Below are 22,986 nucleotides of genomic sequence, written 5' to 3'. Positions count from 1 at the left end.
ATTATGATAACTCTGATGATTTTTCCATTTAAAAAAATTTAAATTTTTAAATTTAATTTTAATTTATTTAAATGTTATGATGGGGCCCCTTGGTGGCTCAGTTGGTTAAGCGTCCAACTTCGGTTCAGGTCATGATCCCACAGTTCGTGAGTTTGAACTCCACATTGGGCTCTCTCCTGTCAGCGTGGAGCCTGCTTAGGATCCTTTCCACCCCGCCCCCAACCCTCTCTTATTCATGAGTTTGCTCGCTCTCTTTCTCAAAAATAAATTGGGACGCCTGGGTGGCTCAGTCAGTTAAGCATCCAACTTCGGCTCAGGTCCTGATCTCACGGTTCGTGGGTTTGAGCCCCACGTCGGGCTCTGCTAACATCTTGGAGCCTGGAGCCTATTTCAGATTCTATGTCTCTCTCTCTGATCCTCCCCTGCTCACGCTGTCTCTCTCTTTCTCTCTCTCTCTCTGTCTCAGAAATAAATAAAAAAAATTAAAAAAATAAACAGTGTAGAAAGCAAATTTCATGATGAACTTTCATCACAGTTCATTTTCATTATTATTTTTATTTTTCTTCATTTAAGTTATTTTTATATTATATTTTTAATTTTATTTCTGGTGGGGCTAAATGTTTTTCAGTGTATATCCTAAAGCAGTGCTACTCAAATGTGGTCTTAGAACCTTTGTCAGCTTGAGAACTAGTTTGAACAAAGTAATTTATGGAAGCTGAGAGTGAAAGTTTAGAAATTTCATAATATTTGACATGATGGCTACATTCTTTTTTTAAAGTTTATTTATTTTGAGGGGGGAGGGGCGGAGAGAGAGAATCTCAAGCAGGCTCTGCTCTGTCAGTGCAGAGTCCGATGTGGGGCTCAAAGTCATGAACCTCGAGGTCATGAACTGAAATCAAGAGTCGGACACTTAACTGACTGAGCCATCCAGGCTGTGAGAAGCTCTGTTTTAAAGGATAGTTGGTTCCTCATCACCTAACTACATACAGTTTTATAAAATTTATCTGTTTCCATTGTATGTTTCCTTTCTTGGCCTTCATTTCTGGGAATTCTGATTACATTTTGTACATCTAAATTTTAGAAAGATTTTATTTTTTTGGTGAGGCCTGTTGACAAACTTTGTTGTTTGTGTTGTATTAATAGTTTGAACTTGTGTCCTCTCTTTGGACACAGTGTTTTTGGTCAGTGTTGCAGTTGGCAGTGTGGCTAGTGACACGTAGGATGTGAGTGGAAGCTGAGCCAGAGCCCCTCAGGGTCAGAAATCGTTCTGTGGCTGCCGGGTGCCTGCTGCAGTGCCGCTCGGGGAGGGCGAGGAGGCAGGGGCAGATGGCAGAAGCCAAGACCCAGCCAGGTCGTTCTGCATGGAGGGGGTGCGAGCGGGAGGGGGGCACAGAGCGGGGATCCAGGAGACGGGATGAGAGAGGCGTGTGGGGGTCCACAGAGAACCGGTGGGGTGAAAGGGACACTTGGGGGGAAGATGTGTGTACAGAGGCCTTTGCGGAGCTGTGTCGTGCGCCGTGTGCTATCATTCCCCTTTTGTGGCTGTTTCTCGAACAGGCATCAGGAAAGAGCTTGATCAACCCTTAAGGGACTTCACAGGGTTCCACATTTCCTTTGCGGGTGCCGTCTTGAAGCCATGCATTAGGTGTCGGTGACATTACTATAAGACACGCACGTGTGAATTCTACCTTTTTTTTTCCCACTTAAAAATCATCAGAAAAATTTCTATTTCACTGAAAGCTCTTTAAAAAAATTTTTTTTTAATGTTTTACTTATTTCTGAGAGGGAGAGAGAGACCGCGTGAGCAGGGGAGGGTCAGAGAGAGAGGGAGACACAGAATCTGAAACCGGCTCCAGGCTCTGAGCTGGTAGTACAGAGCCCGATGTGGGGCTCGAACCCCCAAACTGTCAGATCGTGACCTGAGCTGAAGTCGGATGCTTAACCAACTGAGCCACCCAGGTGCCCTGAAAGCTCTTTTTTTTTTTAAAGATTTTTTAAAATGGTTATTTTTGGGGCACCTGGGTGGCTCAGTAGGTTAAGTGTCCAACTCCGGCTCATGACTCATGAGTTTGAGTCACATGTTAGGCTCTGTGCTGTCAGTGCAGAGCCTGCTTGGGATTCTCTGTCTCCCTCTTTCTCCTCCTCCCCCACATGTGCATGCACGTGCTCTCTCTTTCTCTAAAATAAACATTTAAAAAATAAATTTTTACTTGTGACTCTCCCCCACAATTGCTTAAAAAAGACAGTTTTTAATGGTTTAGTCACAGTCCAGTGTATGGAGGTACCGCTGTCTCTGTAACACTGGGTGTTTAGTTTTTCCCATCTTTTTGCTAAAATGATTGTTGGGACACGTGGGTGGCTCAGTTGGTTGGGTGTCTCTTGATTTTGCCTTGGGTCATGATTTTGAAGTTTCTCGTTCTAGCCTTATCTGGCTCTGCGCTGGCAGCATGAAGCCTGCTTGGGATTCTCTCTCTCCGTCTCCCTCTCCGCCCCTTCCCTGTGTGTGCACTCTGTGTCTCACTTTCAAAATAAATAAATGAACTTTATACCGTCAAAATGAACAACGTGATGATTAGTCTGTGCAGATCTGTTGTTTCCTTAAGAATAAGAATTACTGGATTGGGAGTCATACACATTTATCAGATGCTTGGTGTGTGTCCACAAGTGCAGAAGCAATTGTTTGAAGTCACTGATAATTTTTCGCTGTGTAAATATTGCCAGGGTATGGCTTGAAGGTCACAAAATCTTAAAACAGAGAAGGTCGTCTTCATGTTAATCCTCTAATCTGTGTTCTCAGAGGGCAGCAGGGCGAGAGCATCGGACAGACGAGAACCTCAGTTTGGTATTTTGTGATCATCTATTTCAAGACTTAACAGATTCTAATAATCAAGAAGATTTTCCCATTTGGTTGTACATATGCTCCCTTGTAGAATGGAGAGAACTGTGAGGCCCCCCCCTCTTGTCCAGCTTAGAGTGAATTTTTTATTGTTTGCCCCTTGTTTTTTTTCTAGATGGAGTATAATAATGATAAATTACACCATATAACATTCCAGTGGTTATAAAGCACTCTGATATATGTTCACTTAATCTGGGTGGTACCCCTGAGAGGCAGGTATCTACATTTGCAAAGGAAAGAAAACGAGACTGGCCGAGGTCGCCCAGAACTGGGCACAGGGCCGCGGTGCCTGGCGTACGATCTGGGCGGTGCAGAGCAGTAGGGAAGACTGGGCTCCAGGGCTCGAGAATGTGGCTTCAGAGCATGGCTCTGTCATTACTAGCTCTTGGCAAAGTTTCTTACTCTGTCTCAGTCTTTTCGTCTGCACAACGGGAGAGATAATAGTTCTTGGCTCCCAGGGTTGTTAGGAGGACTAAATAAAGACACACACAGTGTGTGGCAGGACGCACGACAGATGGTGAGCGGATGCCAGTGTTACGCACTCCGTCGCTGTTGCCGTACCGGAGGCGTCTTTGATTTCCCAGCCCCGCGAGCTGGAGGCTTGCTTTTCATTTACGATTGGCTTTTCCGGTTAAGTTCTGGAGCGGTTGTTCTGGGGATTCTGATGCTGTCTTGGTTTATTTGCAGAAGAGCAAGGCAGTGAAGAAAGCGAGAAAAGGCGAAAAAGGAAAAAGGGGACCAAGAGGAAACGAGATGGAAGGGGTCAGGAAGAAGGCACCTGGGCTTGCGACCTGAAGCTGGACGACGTGCTGGACCGCACGCTGGAGGACGGCGCCAAGCAGCACAACCTGACCGCCGTCAACGTGCGCAACATCCTGCACGTGAGTGGGGGCGCTCGGAGGCGCTCGGCAGCTCTCGGGGCCGGTGTGGGTTGTTGGTGCTGGGAGGTGCCCGTGCCAGCACCCCTTTCCCTCCACCGTGCTTTCTCGTTGCACGCGGCACACGCCGGGACTCTGCACACACGTGAAGAAAGAACTTAACTGGGAAGCTAAATTGTTCCTCTGCTTCCTCCACTGACTGGCTGGTTTGTCCTCCTGTTGAGCAGATTCGGAGATGATAATGTTCCCAGCGGACCGTTGGTGGGCTGCCAGGTCTGAGAAGAGGCCAGGTTAACAATCGACACTGCACATTTACCGATACGGTTCTTTGATACGTATCAAGACAGCCGTTTACAAAACCTTTGTTGCTCATTACTGTTTCTCTGAAGCATATAGCCCGTTACCTCGGAATCTCATTCCTGCTCCTGGGAGCTGCCAGTGGGATCTGTCCACTTGCTGCTGTATTACAGATTGAGCTGTGTGCTTCTGCCCAGAGCTGGCTTTACCGTAGTCTGAAGCCATTTCACTTTCTAGCTCTCGTCTGTCCACTCCATGGGGAACATGGAGTGGACATGTGTCCACTCTAGCAGGGTTATGGAGGACTGAGTATTGTCTACATTATGCATCTTTGTTGCATAAAGTGAAATTTCATCTTTCTCCAGGAAGTAATCACAAATGAGCATGTGGTAGCTATGATGAAAGCGGCCATCAGTGAGACGGAAGATATGCCCATGTTTGTGAGTAGTCGATTGTTACCCTTCAATGTCAGGGAACAGAGCTACGTAACGGGGCCGCACGCAGGATGTTACTTGGGAGTGTGTAAATAGCTTGATGGTTGGGGGCAGAGGTAGCATCTCAAAACCTCAGGTACACATGATGGTTTTTATTGACTGTTTTCTTTTCATTTTCCCTGCCTCAGGAGCCCAAAATGACACGCTCTAAACTGAAGGAAGTGGTGGAAAAAGGAGTGGTGGGTGTTCTGTGTTTTTTCTTCATTTAGTTTGGTAAATAAAATCTAAGTACAGATTATTTGCAGGGGAAAAAATATAGGAAGGAGATATTATGGCCTGGGTTTGCGTCCTGAAATACCTGTGAAAGATGAGCAGAGACAATGCACGGAATCATTATCGTTCATCTCAGTTGGTGTAGATGTCTTGCTTTTTAGCGGTACTGGGTAGCTAACCATTTAGGACGGTTGAAAGCACCGAGCAGGGTCAGTTATCCTATTTGTGTTACATATGGCGAAGCGTTTAGAGTAGTATTTTTTAAAGTATGTTCCAGGGAGCACTTGCATCAAGGTGGCCCTGGTGTGGGGTCCCTCAGGACTACTCACGGGAAGTGCGTGTTCTTTGGCTCGCCTCAGACCCGGAGCAGGGAGCTGGTAGTAAGGCCTGGGAATATGCATTGTTGGAACCAGCAGCTAGCTGTTTTGCACACGGAGAGATGAGAGCCACTTGAAGACTTCTGGAGTATTCTGGTGCAGATGCTGGGACCCCTTTAAATCCTGCTCAGCAAGCACATGTCCAGTTTGTGCCTGGCGTCTGTGATAGGCAAGCGGTACTCCCAAGGCGGCCACTTTCTCTCCGGTCGTAGGGAAGGTTGGCCATGTGGACCCATGGTGCGTTTGGAGTTACTGTCTTTTTCCGGTTCTGTTCTTTGCAGCTGTATAGAAGAAATAAGTCCACATGACCTTTCCTCTAGTAGAAGAAAACTAGTACGTCTTTTTGTAATATTCTTTTCTTGATAAATGTCTCCCAGTTTTTTATTGGTCTTCGTGTGAGGAGGCTTTGGGTATATACACGAATCTGATCCTTCTGCATGTGCCTACTTTGTCCATGTCCTTTTAAAAGTGTGCCTCAAGTGGAGTGTCCTGCTGTAGACGTTAACTAATATGGAGTAAAGTTAGGTTATCCCCTCCAGGTTCCACGGGCCATATTGCTCTTAATGCAGCCAAGGATTGCATTGGCTTTTTTTGACAGCCATTGTATTGTTTTGTGTAATCAGCTAACCCCAGTTGTCTTTAGTGAAATTTCATCTTTCTCTGGGAAGTAATCACAAATGAGCATGTGGTAGCTATGATGAAAGCAGCTGTCAGTGAGGCGGGAGTTCTGTGAAGTCGGCCTGACGTACAGAGTATAATTGAAATTAATTCCGTATTTGATTTGGAAACAGATCCAAAGTGGGCTCTGGGTTGTATTTACTAACCGTGAATAAGAACAGAGAAGTCAGACAGCCCAAGACACTAGTGTATGTGGGAGAGCAGGGATTGAAGTCCAAGTCTCCTGCTTCTTAATGCTGGGTAGGCGGACTCGAGCACACCTGGCGAGTCTGCCTTGCCCCGCCTCTCGGATGGATTTGGCGGTAGGGAACCGGATTGGTTTAGAAACACGTGGGAAGGGCTGAGGACCTGAACCACATCATCCACTGTACCCTATACTGGGCCTAGTTCAACAGAGCAAGGGAAGGGGCTGGAACACGCAGGAGGAGGCATGGAGAGGCTGAGGCTCCTTGAATTGCGCTCATAACCCGGTTTTCATTGGGTCACCTTAAATGGTCAAGAAATTGCGCCAGGGACATTTTTTGTCAACAGCATGTAAAAGGCTTAAAAAAATTCTTTAACAACATTTCACCCCAACTCTGTTATTTTAAAACATACAAGAAATTAAAATAATTTTATAGTGAATCTAGAGTTCATCTAGATTTAACAACTGTAAAATTTTGCCGTATTCCTTTATATCTTTATGTCTATCTCTTGTTTTTTTTTCTGTACTATTTGAAAATAAGTTGAAGACAACTTGATACTTTACCCCTAAATCCTTCCTAAAGAACTGGTCATGGGAGGCAGCGTCCGGCATGGGAGGCTGGCTCTTGGGAGGCATACTTACGTTGGATTATGTAATTGATTAGAAAAATCTGATGTCAAAAAGGCTATCACCTATAGTATCTTAGGTATGTGTATTATTATAGTTTATAAGTAGTTTTTTAAAAAATGTCTATTTTTGGGAGGGAGGGAGAATGAGTTGGGGAGGGGCAGAGAGAGAGGGAGACATAGAACCTGAAGCAGGCTCCGGGCTCTGAGCTGTCAGCACAGAGCTCAGTGCAGGGCTTGAACTCATGAGCTGTCCGATCATGACCTGAGCTGAAGTCAGACACTCAATCGACTCAGCCATCCACATGCCCCACACATAGTTTTCAAATTCATTATTCCACATCACCCCAAGCTGTGATATAAAGTAGGCAAGACAGGGGCACCTGGCTTGCTCAGCTGGAAGAGCATATGACCCTTAATCTCAGGATCGTGAGTTTAAGCCCCACAGTGGGGGGTAGAGTTTACTTAAAATATATAAGTAAATAAAGTAGGCAAGGCAGATGCTTTTTCTATTTATAGTTAATAATAGAGAGTCTTACTAAGTTTAAGGAAGAACTGCTAGATTGAAGTAGATTGTTCTCTCCTTTTCTTCTGACAAGTTTCGACAAATAATTGAGCGCGTACCCTTAAAGAGAATTCATATTCCCTGATCACTGCACCTGCATGTTAGGTATGTGGGCGGCTCTTTGTGACGGTGAAGAGAAGGTAAAAATGAAAAACCGTCTATTTCGGTTAAGAGAACGTAATTATTTATATTCTTTGTTGGTAGGTAATTCCAACATGGAATATTTCACCAATTAAGAAGGCCAATGAAATTAAGGTAAACTTGGAAGAGGTAATTCTTTTTTCTAGAAAGACTTTATCAGTTTTGAAACCTAAGTACTTCCTTTCTGTTTAATTTGGGATTGGGGGAGAGGGGAATCTATCTTCGTTTTAATTGGATCTTTGTTTTTTTTCCTTTCCGTTCCTCTTAGGTTTGACTCTCATGCTAGGAACCTCTCTACCCTGTGTCTTGTTAACTTGCTGCAGCTGCTCGTTATGCTGTTAGGATTACTGTCTCTCCTGCTCTGCTTTCTTCCTCTTACTTTCCAAATACGTATGATTTGTGTGTCCTGTAACTTCATTTCTTTCTGTACTTGTGCTTATGTAGCCCCCTCAGTTTGTGGATATCCACCTGGAAGAAGACGACTCCTCAGATGAGGAGTACCAGCCAGATGATGAAGAAGAAGATGAGACGGCTGAAGAGGTCAGTGGCTCCCGTGAGTGTTCGCTGCTAATGGACAAGACACGAGGCCCTGCAAGGCCTCCTAGTGCTGTCATCGGTTCTGAGGACCGAGGCACACTTCTTTTTTCTGCTCATTTCGTTGCATAAATCCCAGACTGCGAGGTGTCTCCTCCTCTTCTACTCCCTTTTCATGTCTTCTATTGTGAAGTAGCACAACACACCCAACGTCTAGAACTGCGCACAGAATAAGCGTTTTCACGTTCGGCTTAAACAGTGATAAAGCCAGTGCTCCCCAGACGCTGTCCAGTGTCCCCGCACGTGGCCTCCACGCACCGCTTGCTCTTTCCCTGTAGCTCCGCTGCCAGGTGGGCAGCGCTGCGCGCGCTGCTTCCGAGCCCACGTGACGGACCGGGTTTGCGCTCCCCAGCGTCCGGCTTTTTGTCTGTCCTTTTGTTTCATCATTAACCCTTCGTGATTCTTCTGAACCGTTGCTGACAGCTCCGGTTTGTTCGTTTTCTTTGCTGTGTAATATTGTTTCTTAGTGATTGTTTGACTTGTTTGTAACAGGATTTTTAAACCAGCGTCTTATAATCCTGATGATACCAATCTGATCACCTTCCGAATATTAAACTTCTGTTTGAGTTTTATTTTCTTTTACTCTGATTAAATGGATTCATTTTCTTTCTTTTTTCTTTTTTTAATGGATTCATTTTCTTGAGGTCCTTCAGACGCCGCGGAGTGCGGCGGGGGCAGGAACGTGAACGTGAGCTGGGTTTGTTTTGTAGAGTTTATTGGAAAGTGATGTCGAAAGCACCGCTTCGTCCCCACGTGGGGCCAAGAAGTCCAGACTGAGGCAGCCCTCGGAGGTGACCGAAACAGACGAGGAGGGCGGCGTGTTGTCGGAGGTGAGTCGGTCCGGGCGAGAGCGGCGAGGGGGATGTGACCGCGCGGAGGGTGGCTTTGTGGGGTGCTGAGCCGGCCCCCGTGAGCACACGAGATTCGGGACCGTGATGCTGCTGTTGCCTTCCCGGTGCCTGTGACTCGTCAGACAGTTCCGATTTCAGAGTCCTTATTTAAGTCGGCCGGCAGTTGAGAGGAAAACAAACTCCGCGATAGGGAGAATGCTTTTCTGAGTCCTCTGAGCATCCAGATGCGGGTGACTGCGGTTTCTTTTCTCCCACCTTTGTCTTTTTCCTAATGTTGTCCTAAAGCCATTTTGTTAGATTTTCTACTTTCGATCATTTAGGTAGCATCCCGTTGGCTTCATTGGAAATAAGATAGAGCCTAATTAGATTAATATAATTGACAGCGTGTTTGTTTTTACATAACTCTGTCTACACAGGGAGAGAAGGATTGCTGGCATATGAAAGATGTACCCTTCTCTCCCTGCTTCTTCTGTTTCTCTTTTCTTCTTCCCTCTCTTTCTCCTTCCTCCTTCCCTTTCACTTTTTAACATGGTTTCCTCTTGCAATCAGGCTGAGAAAGTCCCCACACCTGCCGTCAGGCACATCAGCGCCGAGGTCGTGCCCATGGGGCCCCCGCCTCCCCCAAAGCCCAAGCAGAGCAGGGATAGCACTTTCATGGAGAAGCTGCACGCCGTGGATGAGGAGCTGGCTTCCAGTCCGGTGTGCATGGACTCTTTCCAGGTGAGCAGTGTACGTCTGTCGCTGGTGACGTTGATGGGGTCATGTAGCGGCTGCTCCGGTTGGGAAGGGAGAGGAGAGAACAGGCAATTCTGGTAAACAAGGAAGTCAACGAAATTGCAGGTCTTTGATCCTCTGTTTGGTTCAGGCTGCTTTACTGGGAGAATCACAGCCCCTGGGGAAGTAGTAGGTACGTGATGGAGAACTTTTCAAACTGGAACACAGGGCACGTTCCCTTTAGCCGAGTCCCCACGTCCTGACCTTCACCACGGCTGCGCTGTAGCTTGTGCCACTTTCTCTTTCTGTCTGCACACTTGCTTTCCTGTCACTTAATGTTGTAGTCACGATGCTCTTTTACCCCCCAAACACTTGCGTATGTATTCTCTAAAATAGGACATTCCAGGGGCACCTGGGTGGCTCAGTCGGTTGGGTGTCTGACTTTGGCTCAGGTCATGATCTCATGTGTGGGTTCGAGCCCTGCATAGGATACTGTGCTGACAGCCAGCTCAGAGCCTGGAGCCTGCTTCAGATTCTGTATCTCCCTCTTTCTCTGACCCTCCCCTGTTCACGCTGTGTCTCTTTCTGTCTCAGAAATAAATAAAACATAAAAAAAAGTAAAATAAAATAGGACATTCCATTATGACAAGAAGTAATATTATCTAATCTAATGAAGTCTTTTTTTAGACTTTACCAGTTGTCCCAATAGTGTCCTTTCCAGCAAAAGATACAAGTTCTTGTGATGTAGGACCCAGTCCAGGATTACACATGGTGTCTTATCTCATAGTCTGTTATTTTGTTTTGTTTTGTTTTGTTTTACTTTATCTTACTTTATCTTATCTTATTCTATTTTATTTTTATTTTATTCTATTTTAAACTAATCTCTGTGCTTAGTATGGAGCTCAAACTCCCGACCTGGAGATCAAGAGTCACTTGCTCCTTTGACTGAACCAGCCAGGGTGCCCCTTTTTGCCTCCTTTCGTCTAGAACAGCTTCTTAGCATTTATTTGTTTTTTATAACCTTGACATTTTTTATTTGTGTAGACTATTATTTACAGAATATTTCTCAATTTCGATTTTTCTGATATTTCATCATAATTAGATTCAGGTTATGCACTTTTGGCACAGGCCGCACAGAAGCAATTATGTCCATTCTAGTGCATCCTGTCTGGAGACATGTGACATCCGCTGTGTGAAGTGTGGTCACATGGTCACAGTGATGTCTGCTTGATTTCTTCCTGATAATGTTCCTATTTTTCCATCGTTAAATTAATATGTATCTTATGGGATATAATTTGAGGCCAAACATCTTTTTGCCCACTAAGCATCCATTGTTTATACTTGCTTGAAACAGTCATTGCTATGGTCAGTGTCAGTTGAGGACTTTTCAAATTCCACCATACAGCCAGTTTGTTTTAATGCTCTAGGTTTCCTCCATCAGTCTTGTAGGTTAATGAGAAATATGTCCATTCTAAAATTTAAAAACAGAATATTGAATGGAATGCCCCTGAAAGGCTTATTTAATTTAATCACAGTGCTTTGGCGCCAAGTGCATAGTGTTCAGAGGGTGGTAGTGTTTTACATTCGTTTACTTCCTGGATGATGGAAGTTGGGGAATAGCAGCGTAAGACAGAAAAAGTCTTTCCTCTTGGAGGTTATAGTCTACTGGAGAGAGACACCATAAACAAATCTTTTCAAGTCAGAACTGAATAAAAGAGAAGTAAGGTAATGCCCATCAGATACTTCACATAGGATGATCAGAAAAGGCCTCACTCAGTGGAGCATGTGATTCTTGATCTCAGGATTGTTGACTTTGAGCCCAGATCTGAATTAGAAGGAGCTGTTCATCAGGCGTATGTTGGGCGGCTGTTGGTTGCGTGTCTAATCTTGATTTTGGCTCAGCTCATGATCTCATGGTTCATGAGATCAAGCCTCTCGTCAGGCTCTGCACTGACAGTGCATAGCCTGCTTGGGAGTCTCTGTTTCTCCATCTCTGCCCCTCCCCCCCCCCCCCCCACCCCACCACACCCATGCACACATGCAAAATCAATAAACATTAAAAACAATTAAAAACTCCACTTTGGTTAAGGTGTGGGAAATGGTTAAGGTGGGAGAGCAGGGGAGGAGACAGAAGACTTAGCAGATAGCTGCAGGCATCCAGAGAGAGCTTCCTGAACTAACCTCTGGCTCCAGCACCACCCCTGTCCAAAGCCCAGCTGCTTTTCCTTTTTTGGAAGAAATTGATAAGCTTATCCTGAAATTCACGTGGAAATGCAAGGGACACAGAATAGCCAAAAATGGGCAAAGGATAAGAATAGATATACTTCTCCAAGAAGACCTACAGGTGGCCAATCAGCACGTGAAAAGATGCTCCACATCATTAGTCATTAGGAAAATGCAAATGCGAAGCATGGGACAGCACCTCACAGCCACCAGAACGGCGGGGGGGAACAGCACAGACAGGAGCAGACGTTGGCAGGGACGTGGAGGGGTGGAAGGCCCGCACACGGTGCCGGCGGGAGCGTGAAATGGCGCGGCTGCTTTGGGAAACGGTTTGGTGTTTCCTCCAAAAATTAAACATCGTTACTCTATGGCCCAGAAAGTCCACTCCAGGAGAATTGAAAACATATCTCCAAATAAAAAATGAGTACGCAAACGTTCATTGTGGTGTTACTCGTAATAACCTTTCCGAAGTGGAAACAGCAGATTTTCATTTCCTGAGGTGTGGATACACCAAAGTGTAAGCGGGACATTAGCATGCGATGAAAAGGAATGATGTGCGGACTTTGAACAGTCAGCACTGGCTACAGAAGAGATGAACTTTGGAAATATCATGCTGAGTAAAGGAAGCCTGAGGCAAAAGCGCACGTGCTGTATGAGTCCGTTTATATGCTGCGTCCCGCACGCGCCAGTGTAGACGCAGAACATAGGTTACGGGCATCAGGGACCAGGAGAGGGGAAAAGGGAGAGTGACTGCTAATCGGATTGGGATTTCCGTTAGGGGTGAAGAAAATATTCCGGAATTAGATACTGGTGATGGTCCCACAGCTCTATGAATACAGTGAAGCCCACTCAGTTATACACGTCAGAAGGATGAATTTTATGGTATGGAAATTATATCTCAGTAAAGCTGTTACAGATGTTACTGAAATGTTGATTTTATTTTATTATATTATGTTTATTTATTTGAGAGTGTGAGTGGGGGAGGGGCAGAGAGAGGGAGAGACAGAGAATTCCAAGCAGGCTCTGCACTGTCAGCACAGAGCCCGATGCTGGGCTCGAACTCAGGAACCGTAAGATCACCCCCTGAGCCGATGTCAGCAGTTGGATGGACGTTCAACCCAACTGAGCCCCCCAGGTGTCCCTAAAATGTGGGTTTTAAAACTGATGTCATTGTCCTTACCGTTTCTCAAAGAATAAGAAACCCAGCTTTTTGGGAGAGGAGAGCTTGTGAATGAAGCCAAGAAGGGAAGTGCAGGGGTAGCCGGAGGTGCGAGGAGGTTGGAGAATTTGGGAGCTCTAGGCATTGAGTGACACGTGTTCACCCTTCTTTGTTGCCAAGCCCATGGACGACAGCCTCATTGCATTCCGGACCCGCTCTAAGATGCCTCTCAAAGATGTGCCCCTAGGGCAGCTGGAGGCGGAGCTCCGGGCTCCCGACATCACGCCGGACATGTATGACCCCAACACCGCCGACGACGAGGACTGGAAGGTGTGGCTGGGCGGGCTCATGAACGACGACGTGGGGAACGAGGGTGAGTGGCCGTGTGTGTGTGCGCTCCCCACTCTGGTCGGAGCTCCGTGAGTCGGAGCTGAACTTAAGTATTTTATTGAACTCACAACTTACTTTATTTAAAATTAAAAAAAAAATCTTTATTTTTGAGAGTGAGACAGAGAGAGACAGAGGGTGAGCAGGGGAGAGCCTGCTCTCTGAAGCAGGCTCCAGGCTCTGAGCTGTCAGCAGGCTTGAACACGGGGCTTTGAACCCACGAACTGTGAGATCATGACCTGAGCCCAAGTTGGACGCTTAACCGACTGAGCCCCCCAGGCGCTCCATGAACTCGCAATTTACTTTATATCAGTGCTGAAGTTCCCTTCTCTTTTTGGGAGAATCTTTCCTTTTGAGCAAGGTTGACATACTGGCTGCATTGGTTGCAGGTGCACAGCGTGGCGATCCGACACGCTACTGTGTTGTGCTGTGCTTGGCGCGCGTGCGGGCTGTCTGTCCGCGTAGGGCTCTGTGTTCCTTACGGGGTACTGGTTCGGAGGCCTTTTGAGAACCACTGGAAAGCTAAGAGGTGTCCCCTGAAACATAAATGCAGAGATAATTTTATATGTGCCTGCCCGAGGGTGCGCTGCCCAGCTCGAGGACTGCTGTGTCAGTCGGGGGCCTATGTGACGCCCGTGGCAGTGCCAGCCGCCACTGTGCTGCGTGTACGTCGAATGAAACTGGACTTGGGGAGGGCAGGGGAACTGGCAGTGGTTTCGAGGCCCTGAGTGGCTCCTTCCATCTCTGGAGCCAGTGTCTCGACTTCTTTTCGTGGGTGAGTCCTGTGCCCAGGCCTGTTTACGTGCAAGGCGGGCACTGTGGTCCTCAGCTCACCATTCACTTCCTGCTTTGTCTCCACACCAGAGGGGCTCCTCCTGCAGGCCCCCGTCTGGAAGATGCGCCAGCTCAGCTCAGAGCGAGCTCCGGTCACGGGCCTGCTCTCCTGGTGCCCCATGGCGTCGGTGGTACCAGCAGTGGTGAGGGGGGGCAGGCAGTTCCAGATGTGATGCTGTTTCCAGAGGTGGGGACGGAGCAGCGCTCAGACAGAAACAGTGTTGACCACGTGCGGTCATGGTGTGAGAACCCCTACCGCAACCTTCACTCTTCTAGAATATTATGGGAATTTGCTACTTTATTTATTTAAAAAATTTTTTAATGTTTTATTTCTGAAAGAGAGAGAGAGAGAGACAGCGTGAGCAGGGGAGGATCAGAGAGAGAGGGAGACACAGAATCTGAAACAGGCTCCAGGCTCTGAGCTGTCAGCACAGAGCCCCACGTGGGGCTCAAACCCATGAACTGGGAGATCATGAACTGAGCCAAAGTCGTATGCTTAACTGACTGAGCCTCCAGGTGCCCCAGGAATTTGCTACTTTAATCTAGTGAAATCAATGTTATGGAAGTTGTCTTTGGTGATTTTCTATGTGTACTACAGTGGAAATTAATTGGGTATCGTTCCTGAGTTTGTGCAGTAAGCTTCTTGAGCTCTAGATGGTGTAAGAGGTGGTCTTAGTCTACAGGGATTCCGGATGACGTCACATGCTTTTGATGGAATCGGGCAAATTTGTTAGGGTTTCTTTTTGACTTTTTAGTGGAGAGTGACCAGAACATTCTTATTGGTTGTCTTGTGGCAGACTCACACTTAAAAAAAAAAATCCACTTACAGACAACCTGCAGAGCCCATCTTTTGTTCTTTTCCCTGTCTTCTGAGAACGACTATTGTAAGACTTATGTGTTGAAAAGAGTAATCGTTCAAGATAAACAATGAATGGCTTTGACGGACATAGACTGAGTAAATATTTTCGTAGTGAGGCTAGAAATAAGTCAGGATAAGTGAATGAAAAAGAGTTAGTCCTTGAATATACCTTATTTATTTTTTTGAGAGAGAGAGAGAGAGAGAGAGAGCGAGCAAGGGTGTGTGTTCGAGAGCTAGGGAGAGGGGCAGAGGGAGATGGGGAGAGAGAACCCCAAGCAGGCTCCACGCCCAGCTCGGAGCCTGACACGGGGCTCCATGTCTCGACCCTGAGATGTGACCTGAGCCAAAACGAAGAGTTGGGCGCTTAACTGACTGAGCCACCCACTCGCCCCTCCTTGAATATATGTTAGGAAGCTGTAATAATTATATTATACATTATTTGGCAAATGTTTTGGACTACTTTCCTTCTATGAGGCACTGTGCTCGGATCCTGAAAGGGAAAGGAGCATGATCGTTTTGTCAGATTGAGCCGTGTATGAATGCTGCCTGGTCCACTCGCTCCAGGTGAATGAAGTTGAAGAAACTCACTTACGCCATCAAAGTGGCAGAAACGCTGGTTCTAGAAGAGGGACAGAGAATTCTTGTTCAGGATGGTCAGAGTGCCCTGTGAAGGAGGTGGTAATTGAGACGGACTTTGAAGGATGTTTGGCAGCAGTGCCTGTGAGGAGGGGGGCGGGTGAGTGAGGGGACGGGTGACCTTGTGGACTAGGGTCTTGTGGGGCATGTCCTCCTAGGAGTCTTCTGCTCTCTGCTGTGACAGTGCATGCCTCGTGGACAGAAATCATAGTATGAAGATAACTATGAGAAGTGCTTGGGTGGCTCAGTCCGTCAGTGTAGAGCCTGCTTGGAAATCTCTCTCTCTCCCCCCCACTCCCTCTCTCTGCCCTTCCCTCACTCAAAGAAATAAACAACAAGAACAACAAAACTATGAAAGCCCCTCCTCACAATGACAGTTTCATGATCCAGAGGGATCACAGATTTTTTTCATTGAATATTACTTCAGGATTTGTAAATCTCTTGGTGTTCATTTATTTATTTTCCTACCAACCCACCCCAAGTTCCATGACACCCAGGCTCAGAATCTCCGCAGAAAGCCATGCCCGGGACAAGTGTGGTCCTTTCCATTTCACAGATATCTCAGAATTTCATTGCGTTGCTAAGTGTTACACCTGCTTAAGGTTCGAACCCAGCTCCGTGTTCAAGGCCTGTGTCCCAGTGAAGGAGGTGTCAGGGTTGGAGTGTTAGGTGGATGGGACTCTGCCTCGGGAAGCCTGCTGCTCAGTCCCCAGGCTGGAGCTAAGGCCCAATATGACGGTAGCAGGTCCTCGTGGCATTCTCCGTGGTGGCAGCTTTGGTGCCCTGATTCTCCCTGGTTTCTGTCACCTTGGCTGGTGGCTGTTGAGGAAAGGCCAGAGTCTCAGGTGTCAGGAGTTTGGGATCCAAGGTCGTGCTGCTCATGGCATCATCCCTAGAACCAGAAAGGTGTGCGTGCTGGGTTGTGTTAATTAAAGATACAGATTCCAGGGCCTCCCCTCTTACTGACTGAATCAGAATCTCTTAACGAGTGTGGCCTAGGGATCTAATTCTCACTCATTGCTGATCTGGGAGAAGTGAGCGTGTATGGTGAGGGTAGATTGAGAAAATGGAGTAACGGTTAGTAGGGAGGGTGGAGATCCTCTTTCGTTAAAACTCAGTATTTTTTGTGTTGTTGTTTATGTATTAGGATGGATTAAAAAAGAGAACACAGAGCCAGTGAGTAGGGAAGGTGTGGACACCCCCCCCCCGCCATCTACGAGCTGAATAACTGAGTGCGGACAAATAGGAAATGATGCAGATGCAGATCCCAGTCCCTATCTTTAGCCATATGCTGGTCTGTTTTTGTAGCATTACGTGGCTGTTTTTACATGTTCCTGGTACCATCTGATCTGCATATTATTAAAATTGAGAGCCTTGTTTGCCAAAAATAATTGAGAGACAGCACTGGAGGCGGAGAACAGACTGAGGTCAGCTGGGTGGATGCCGATATTGTGCATCAGCTGGAGAGTGAGGGCCTAGGCCACAGCCAGGGAACTGAGAGCTGAGAGCTCAGAAGAAACCTTCGTGAAAGACTTTTCAACGTGTTTGCCAAACGGGTGCTCGGAGAGTCTCTGCTGGCCCGTCGGTGCGGCGTGTCTGGTGCCGGCCTCCCATCCAGAGGTGGGGCTCGAACCCGCCCGCGCTGTCTGCCTGTCCTGGCCCTTCCCACAGGGCATCCCTCACTCGGTGTGTTTATCAGGAGGTGTTCACGAAGAGTCCCTAGAGCTCGGGAAGACAGGAGTCCCTGCGTGAGGATTTGAAGAGTTTTTATTGGGGACATGAATGCACAAATGGATGAAAAGACTTGACATTTAAATAGCTACTTCGTGGACAGTGGAAATTAATATATTATAACTTGACTATAAACGTTGAGTAAAAAATATCAGCTTTGATTGGGGTTAATCAGAACAGATTTTCCAATAATAATGAATCAAAAATGTGTGTATATTTTTTCATTTCTAATGGAAGGTACTCATTTTTTACAAAAAGGGAAAATACTGTGGAGGGGTGCAAAGTGAGAAAGTTAGTTCTGTCCGTCACTTACTTCCTGTGTGTGCTCAGCACATCCGGACCTGGATGGTTTCCCCGCGGCAGGGCCTGGGTCCTTCTGCCCCTGTAACCTGCTCCCTGCACGGAGCCACTCAGCCGCGACGTTTTCTGCTGCGACATACGCACGTTCAGCCCTCGCGGCCAGTGGCTGCACAGTGGGAAGGAACTGGGCTGTCCTCCGTTGGCGGACTTCTTGGTTTTCTGTCTTTTTAATTCAGCTGCTTGGTGGCACCAGCCGCTTTTCAAGTTTTCAGGCACCGCCTGTTGCCGGAAGCTGCTGTTACTGCGCCATGCGTGCGTAGGACATTTCCACCGTCGCAGAATGTTCTGCCAGACGGCACTCATCTAACGTCCTGGAAAAAATACCACCTTCGTGTAACAATTCTGTAATCCAGTGACTCCTTCACGGGTTTTATTTAGAGATCATGGCTCGGCACTGGAGAAACTTATGTCATAAAGAAACACCAGGATTTCTCCTGTGCCTGAATATAACCAAATGTGTGCTATTTTTGTATATTTTTAGTTCTCTTTCTTTTATTGTCCATTTATTGGTTTATTTATTCACTTATTTTTGAGAGAGAGAGACACAGAGACCGAGACAGAGACAGCGTGAGCAGAGGAGGGACAGAGAGAGAGGGAGACAGAATCCAAAGACAGGCTCCAGGCTCTGAGCTGTCAGCACAGAGCCCGATGTGGGGCTCAGACTCACAGATCGTAAGATTATGACATGAGCTGAAATCAGACACTTGACTGAGTCACCCAGGTGCCCCTATTTATTTTTTAAACTTATTATTTTTTAATGTTTACTTACTTAAAAATAAAAATAACAAAAGGTGTGCCTGGGTAGCTCAATCAGTTAAGCGTTCGACTTCGGCTCAGGTCATGATCTCACGGGTTGTAAGTTCGAGCCCCGTGTCGGGCTTTGTGCTGACAGCTCAGAGCCTGGAGCCTGCTTCAGATTCTGTGTCTCCCTCTCTCTCTGACCCTCCTCTGCTCACGCGGTCTCTCTCTCTCTCTCTCTCAAAAAGTTTTAAATTTTTTTTTAAATGTTTACTCATTTTTGAGAGACAGAGTGTGAGTAGGGAAGGGGAGAGCAAAGGAGACACAAAATCTGAAACAGGCCCCAGGCTCTGAGCTGTCAGCACAGAGTCCGACGCGGGGTTCGAACCCACGGACTGTGAGATCATGACCTGAGCCGAAGTTAGATGTCTAACTGACTGAGCCACCCAGGCACCCCATTATTTACTTATTTTTGAGAGAGAGAGAGCGTGCGTGAGAGCGCACAAGCTGGGGAGGGGCAGAGGGAGAGAGGGAGACACAGCATCTGAAGCAGGCTCCGGGCTCTGAGTTATCAGCGCAGACCCCAACGCAGGGCTCAAACTCACAGACTGCGAGATCATGACCTGAGCTGAAGTCAGATGCTTAACCGACTGAGCCATCCAGGTGCCCCTGTTGTTATTTTTTTGAAGTTTATTTATTTTTGAGAGAGAGTGCAAGTGGAGGAGGGGTAGGAGAGAATCTTAAGCGGGCTCCACACTGTCAGCTTGCTGCCCTACGTGGGGCTTGAACTCTTGAACAGCGAGATTATGACCTAAGCCGAAATTGGACACTTAACTGACTGAGCCACCCAGATGCCCCTCTGTGCTTTTATAAAAGTAGTTTTACAAAAGTGTTCTTTTCATGAGGTGCACTACTTACTCAAAGTATGGTCACGAGATAAATTATATGTTCAGCTTTCTGGCTTTTGCTGCAGTTTGGCAGATTTAAGTCTTTTTTAAAGGAAGGAAAGAATTTGGCTTTTTAGAGTAGGTGAGATGTGTCAGCTACGGGAAACGAGCTGTGTGACCATGGGGGGAGAAGAAAAAGTTATTTAAAAACTTAAGAATAAATGTGCTTTATTGGAGTAGATTCTTACAGTGCTGAAAATCTTAAATTTTAACTAGAGATGGGAGTTCAGAGTGGGGACTGAGTGTGTGGCATTTTTTTTTCCTAGATGAGGCCGATGATGACGACGATCCAGAGTACAACTTCCTGGAAGACCTTGATGAGCCAGACACAGAGGATTTCCGCACCGACCGGGCAGTGAGGATCACCAGTGAGTCTGTGCTTTCTGTGAACCTGCTTTTGCTTGCTCCACATCTACTTTTGTTTACTTTGTAGATTTTTGAGAGTGATGTTTACAGCCCATTCAGGTTGAGACATTTAACCTTACTCTACACATTTATTTCTGTAACACTTTAAATTTACATGTGTATTTGGAAGCCTATCAGTCATTCATTTATACATCCCACAGTCTCACACTGAGTCCAGTGTCTGGCAGAGATAGTTCCTGGGATGCCACCATGAATAAGGAGTGGCCTGTATGCCCTGCAGGACCTGAGCTCAGGAGGTGATACAAACGGAAGAAGTTATAATACAGAATGATAGGTGCCATGATAGGCTGTACGTAAGGTTACTAGTGGCTACAGAGGGTGTAATCTCCTTGCGGATGGTGTGCAGTAGGGTGGGTGGGCTGCGGAAGAACTCACATGATGGGACGTTTGATCTCAGTTTTAAAGGAAGAATAAGAAATTTGGGGTGAGAGGTGCCTAGCATGTGACTCTTCATCTCAGGGTTTTTAGTTCAAGCCCTGGATTGGGTGTAGAGATTGCTTAAAAATAAAATCTTAAAAAAAAAAAAAGATTTGGGGTGATTGGGGACAGATGGAAGTTGCAAACAGGTAGAAGAGTGTTCTCAAATCATGGGTGAAGCCACAGTACTGGGCTTGGAACTAGTAAGTAGTTGGGTGTGGAAGCGCGAGTGAGCAGCGGTATGGAAGGTGAGCAGTGTTCAGGTCTGGAGAACCTTGAATTTGAGTTTTAATCTGTTAGAAAGGAGGGGTGCCTGGGTGGCTCAGTTGATTAAGCATCTGACTTCAGCTCAGGTCATGATCTCACGGTTTATGGGTTCAAGCCCCGCATCAGGTTTTGTGGTGACAGCTCGGAGCCTGGAGCCTGTTTCAGATTCTGTGTCTCCCTCTCTCTCTACCCCTCCCCCACTCATGCTCTGTCTCTCTCTGTCTCAAAAATAAATAAATCATAAAAAAAAAAAAGAGCTCAGAGTTTTAGGCAGGAAATCAGTAGGAACTGATTTGGATTTTAGAAATACTACCTTGGGGGCACCTGGGTGGTCCAGTCAGTTTAAGTATCTGATTCTTGATTTCAGGTTGGGTCATGATGTCAGGGTTGTGAGATTAAGCCCCAAGTCGGGCTCTGCTTAAGAGTCTCTTTGCTCCTCTCCCCTGCTTGCTCACTGTCTGTCTCTTAAAAACAAAACAAAAAAGGAAAAATACTACTTTGATTTAATACCAGTTTAACTTGGTGGGTAAAGAAAGAAATATTGGAGACATGGAAAATAGTTAAATGACTTGGCTGGAGACATTTGTTTAAAAGTTACTTCATTGGCTATGTTACCAATGATAGAACACATGTATTTCAGGAAGTATTGATTTTCGTTAAATTTATTTATTCACTTTGAGAAAGAGAGAGCACGAGTCGGGGAGGGGCAGAGAGCGAGAGGGAGAGAGAGAATCCCTAGCAGGCCCCTTGCTCAGCAAGGAACCTGATATGAGGCTCCATCTCACAACCCTGGGATCATGACCTGAGCCAAAATCAAGAGTCAGATGCTCAACCAACTGAGCCACCCAGGGCCCCCAGACATTCTATTCTTGATCTTAGGGTTGTGAGTTCAAGTCCTGCGTTGGGCTCTGTGTGGGCAGGAAACCTACTTAAAAAAATAAAAAGATTAAAAAAATGTAGCGTGCCATTTCCTTTACGAAGATCTCCCTTATTTGGTAGTTAGGACAAGTGGGTGAGAGGAAGCGTTGAAAGGACCCCAGTGTAGAATGAAAAGGCTTGAGGATTTAGGCTTTGAGGAAACTGAAGGAGGGTCTGGGAAAGTGTGAGGAAGACCAAGGAAGTCTAGTGTCAGAAACCCTGGGAAGAGTTGTTCCAGGAAGCCCTGGCCTCAGTTCTGGTGCTGACTCCCCCCTGCCGGGCGCGGGAGTGGTCCTCCTTGCCGGTGGCTCCCTGCCCGGAGCACGGAGCACACCGTCCCTGCCTCCCCTCTCAGGAGGACCCTCCCAGCCGGGATGGTTCTCCCGGCTCACGCCCCACACAGGTGTATGTGTCCTTTCTGGTGGCCGCTTCTCCTGGCCGCTCCCCCAGCCTGTGGCTTCTCTGGGAGTGTGTGCGGTTTGCGGTCACAGGGTTTTGCCCGTTGATCGTGAGCGTCTCTGGGATGCCTGGATGAAGGCCTGTCCTTCCTTGTCGTAGGGTTGTGATCTCAGTAAAAACTCGTGTAGAATTCCAGTTCTGTCCTGCGTCATATCCTGTTGTGTCTGACGTTACCATAGTATGATCCCTGCAGGAGAACATATCCTCATGGGGATGACAGCACTTAAAAATTAAGTGTAAGGGGCGCCTGGGTGGCTTAGTCGGTTAAGCGTCCGACTTTCGCTCAGGTCATGATCTCGCGGTTCATGGGTTCGAGCCCCACATCGGGTTCTGTGCTGACTGCCAGCTCGGAGCCTGAAGCCTGTTTCAGTCTGTGACTCCCTCTCTCTCTGACTCTCCCCTGCTCACGCTGTCTCTCTCTCTCTCTCCTAGAAATAAATAAAACATTTAAAAAAAAAAATTAAGTGTAGAATCACAGAGTTTGGAAAGCTTCATGTGGTCGTGTCTTCCTCCCACTTGAGAGTTTGTTTGTAGCTCCTGTGACGTGGCCTCTTAATCTCTGGGTCACCTCCGGTGTCAGGGAGCCCGTCGGGGTGAAGGCGATGCGTCCCAGCCCTGAGCACCACCTCCTGACGTTTTCCCTACTGGACCTGAGTGTGCCTCGGACTCCCGTTTGTCCTTTGTTGCTAGAAAATGTAATTTATTCCCAGTGTGCATAAAGATGTTCCTTTCCTTATGCTTTTTCTTTGCTGTGCCAAATGCACTGTTTCTTTAGTTCTCAGAATGTCGTCATTGCCCAAGTCCCCTTTTTCTGGGGTCTGGCCTTTATCTTTTATAAACTTCTCTCCCACTGCATTTTCTTAAGGAACTTCTAAAAAATACATAGAAAAGTTGAAAGAATTGTACATTGAGCATCCGTATACCCACCACCCTAGGTTCTGTAATAAACTTTTCCTCTATTTGCTTTATCAGCAGTTTCATTCATCTCTCGTCTGTCTGTGAATCCATGTGGGTTATTCTTTCTTTTTTTCAAAAATTTTTAATGTTTTATTTATTTTTGAGAGAGAAATAGAGATAGCGTGAGCAGGGGAGGGTCAGAGCGAGAGGGAGACACAGA

The 22,986-nt window shown here is 46.7% G+C and overlaps 1 protein-coding gene across 3 annotated transcripts in view; it reads left to right on the top strand.

Moving 5' to 3' along the window:
• GON4L (gon-4 like) overlaps positions 1–22,986 on the top strand; it is a 70,357-nt gene that overhangs the window by 21,858 nt on the left and 25,513 nt on the right. For all 3 annotated transcript variants that reach the window (XM_077764179.1, XM_077764178.1, XM_077764177.1), the window contains 9 exons: positions 3,584–3,777; positions 4,437–4,511; positions 4,694–4,744; positions 7,413–7,463; positions 7,794–7,889; positions 8,654–8,773; positions 9,344–9,514; positions 13,071–13,263; positions 19,649–19,750. In XM_077764179.1, the coding sequence (XP_077620305.1) occupies positions 3,584–3,777; positions 4,437–4,511; positions 4,694–4,744; positions 7,413–7,463; positions 7,794–7,889; positions 8,654–8,773; positions 9,344–9,514; positions 13,071–13,263; positions 19,649–19,750 (1,053 nt within the window). The remainder of the gene's footprint in view (positions 1–3,583; positions 3,778–4,436; positions 4,512–4,693; positions 4,745–7,412; positions 7,464–7,793; positions 7,890–8,653; positions 8,774–9,343; positions 9,515–13,070; positions 13,264–19,648; positions 19,751–22,986) is intronic.

This window comes from Crocuta crocuta, unplaced genomic scaffold, assembly GCF_008692635.1.
Source record: "Crocuta crocuta isolate KB4526 unplaced genomic scaffold, BGI_CrCroc_1.0 scaffold528, whole genome shotgun sequence".
NCBI lineage: Eukaryota > Metazoa > Chordata > Mammalia > Carnivora > Hyaenidae > Crocuta > Crocuta crocuta.
This window is presented reverse-complemented; position numbering and strand designations above follow the sequence as displayed.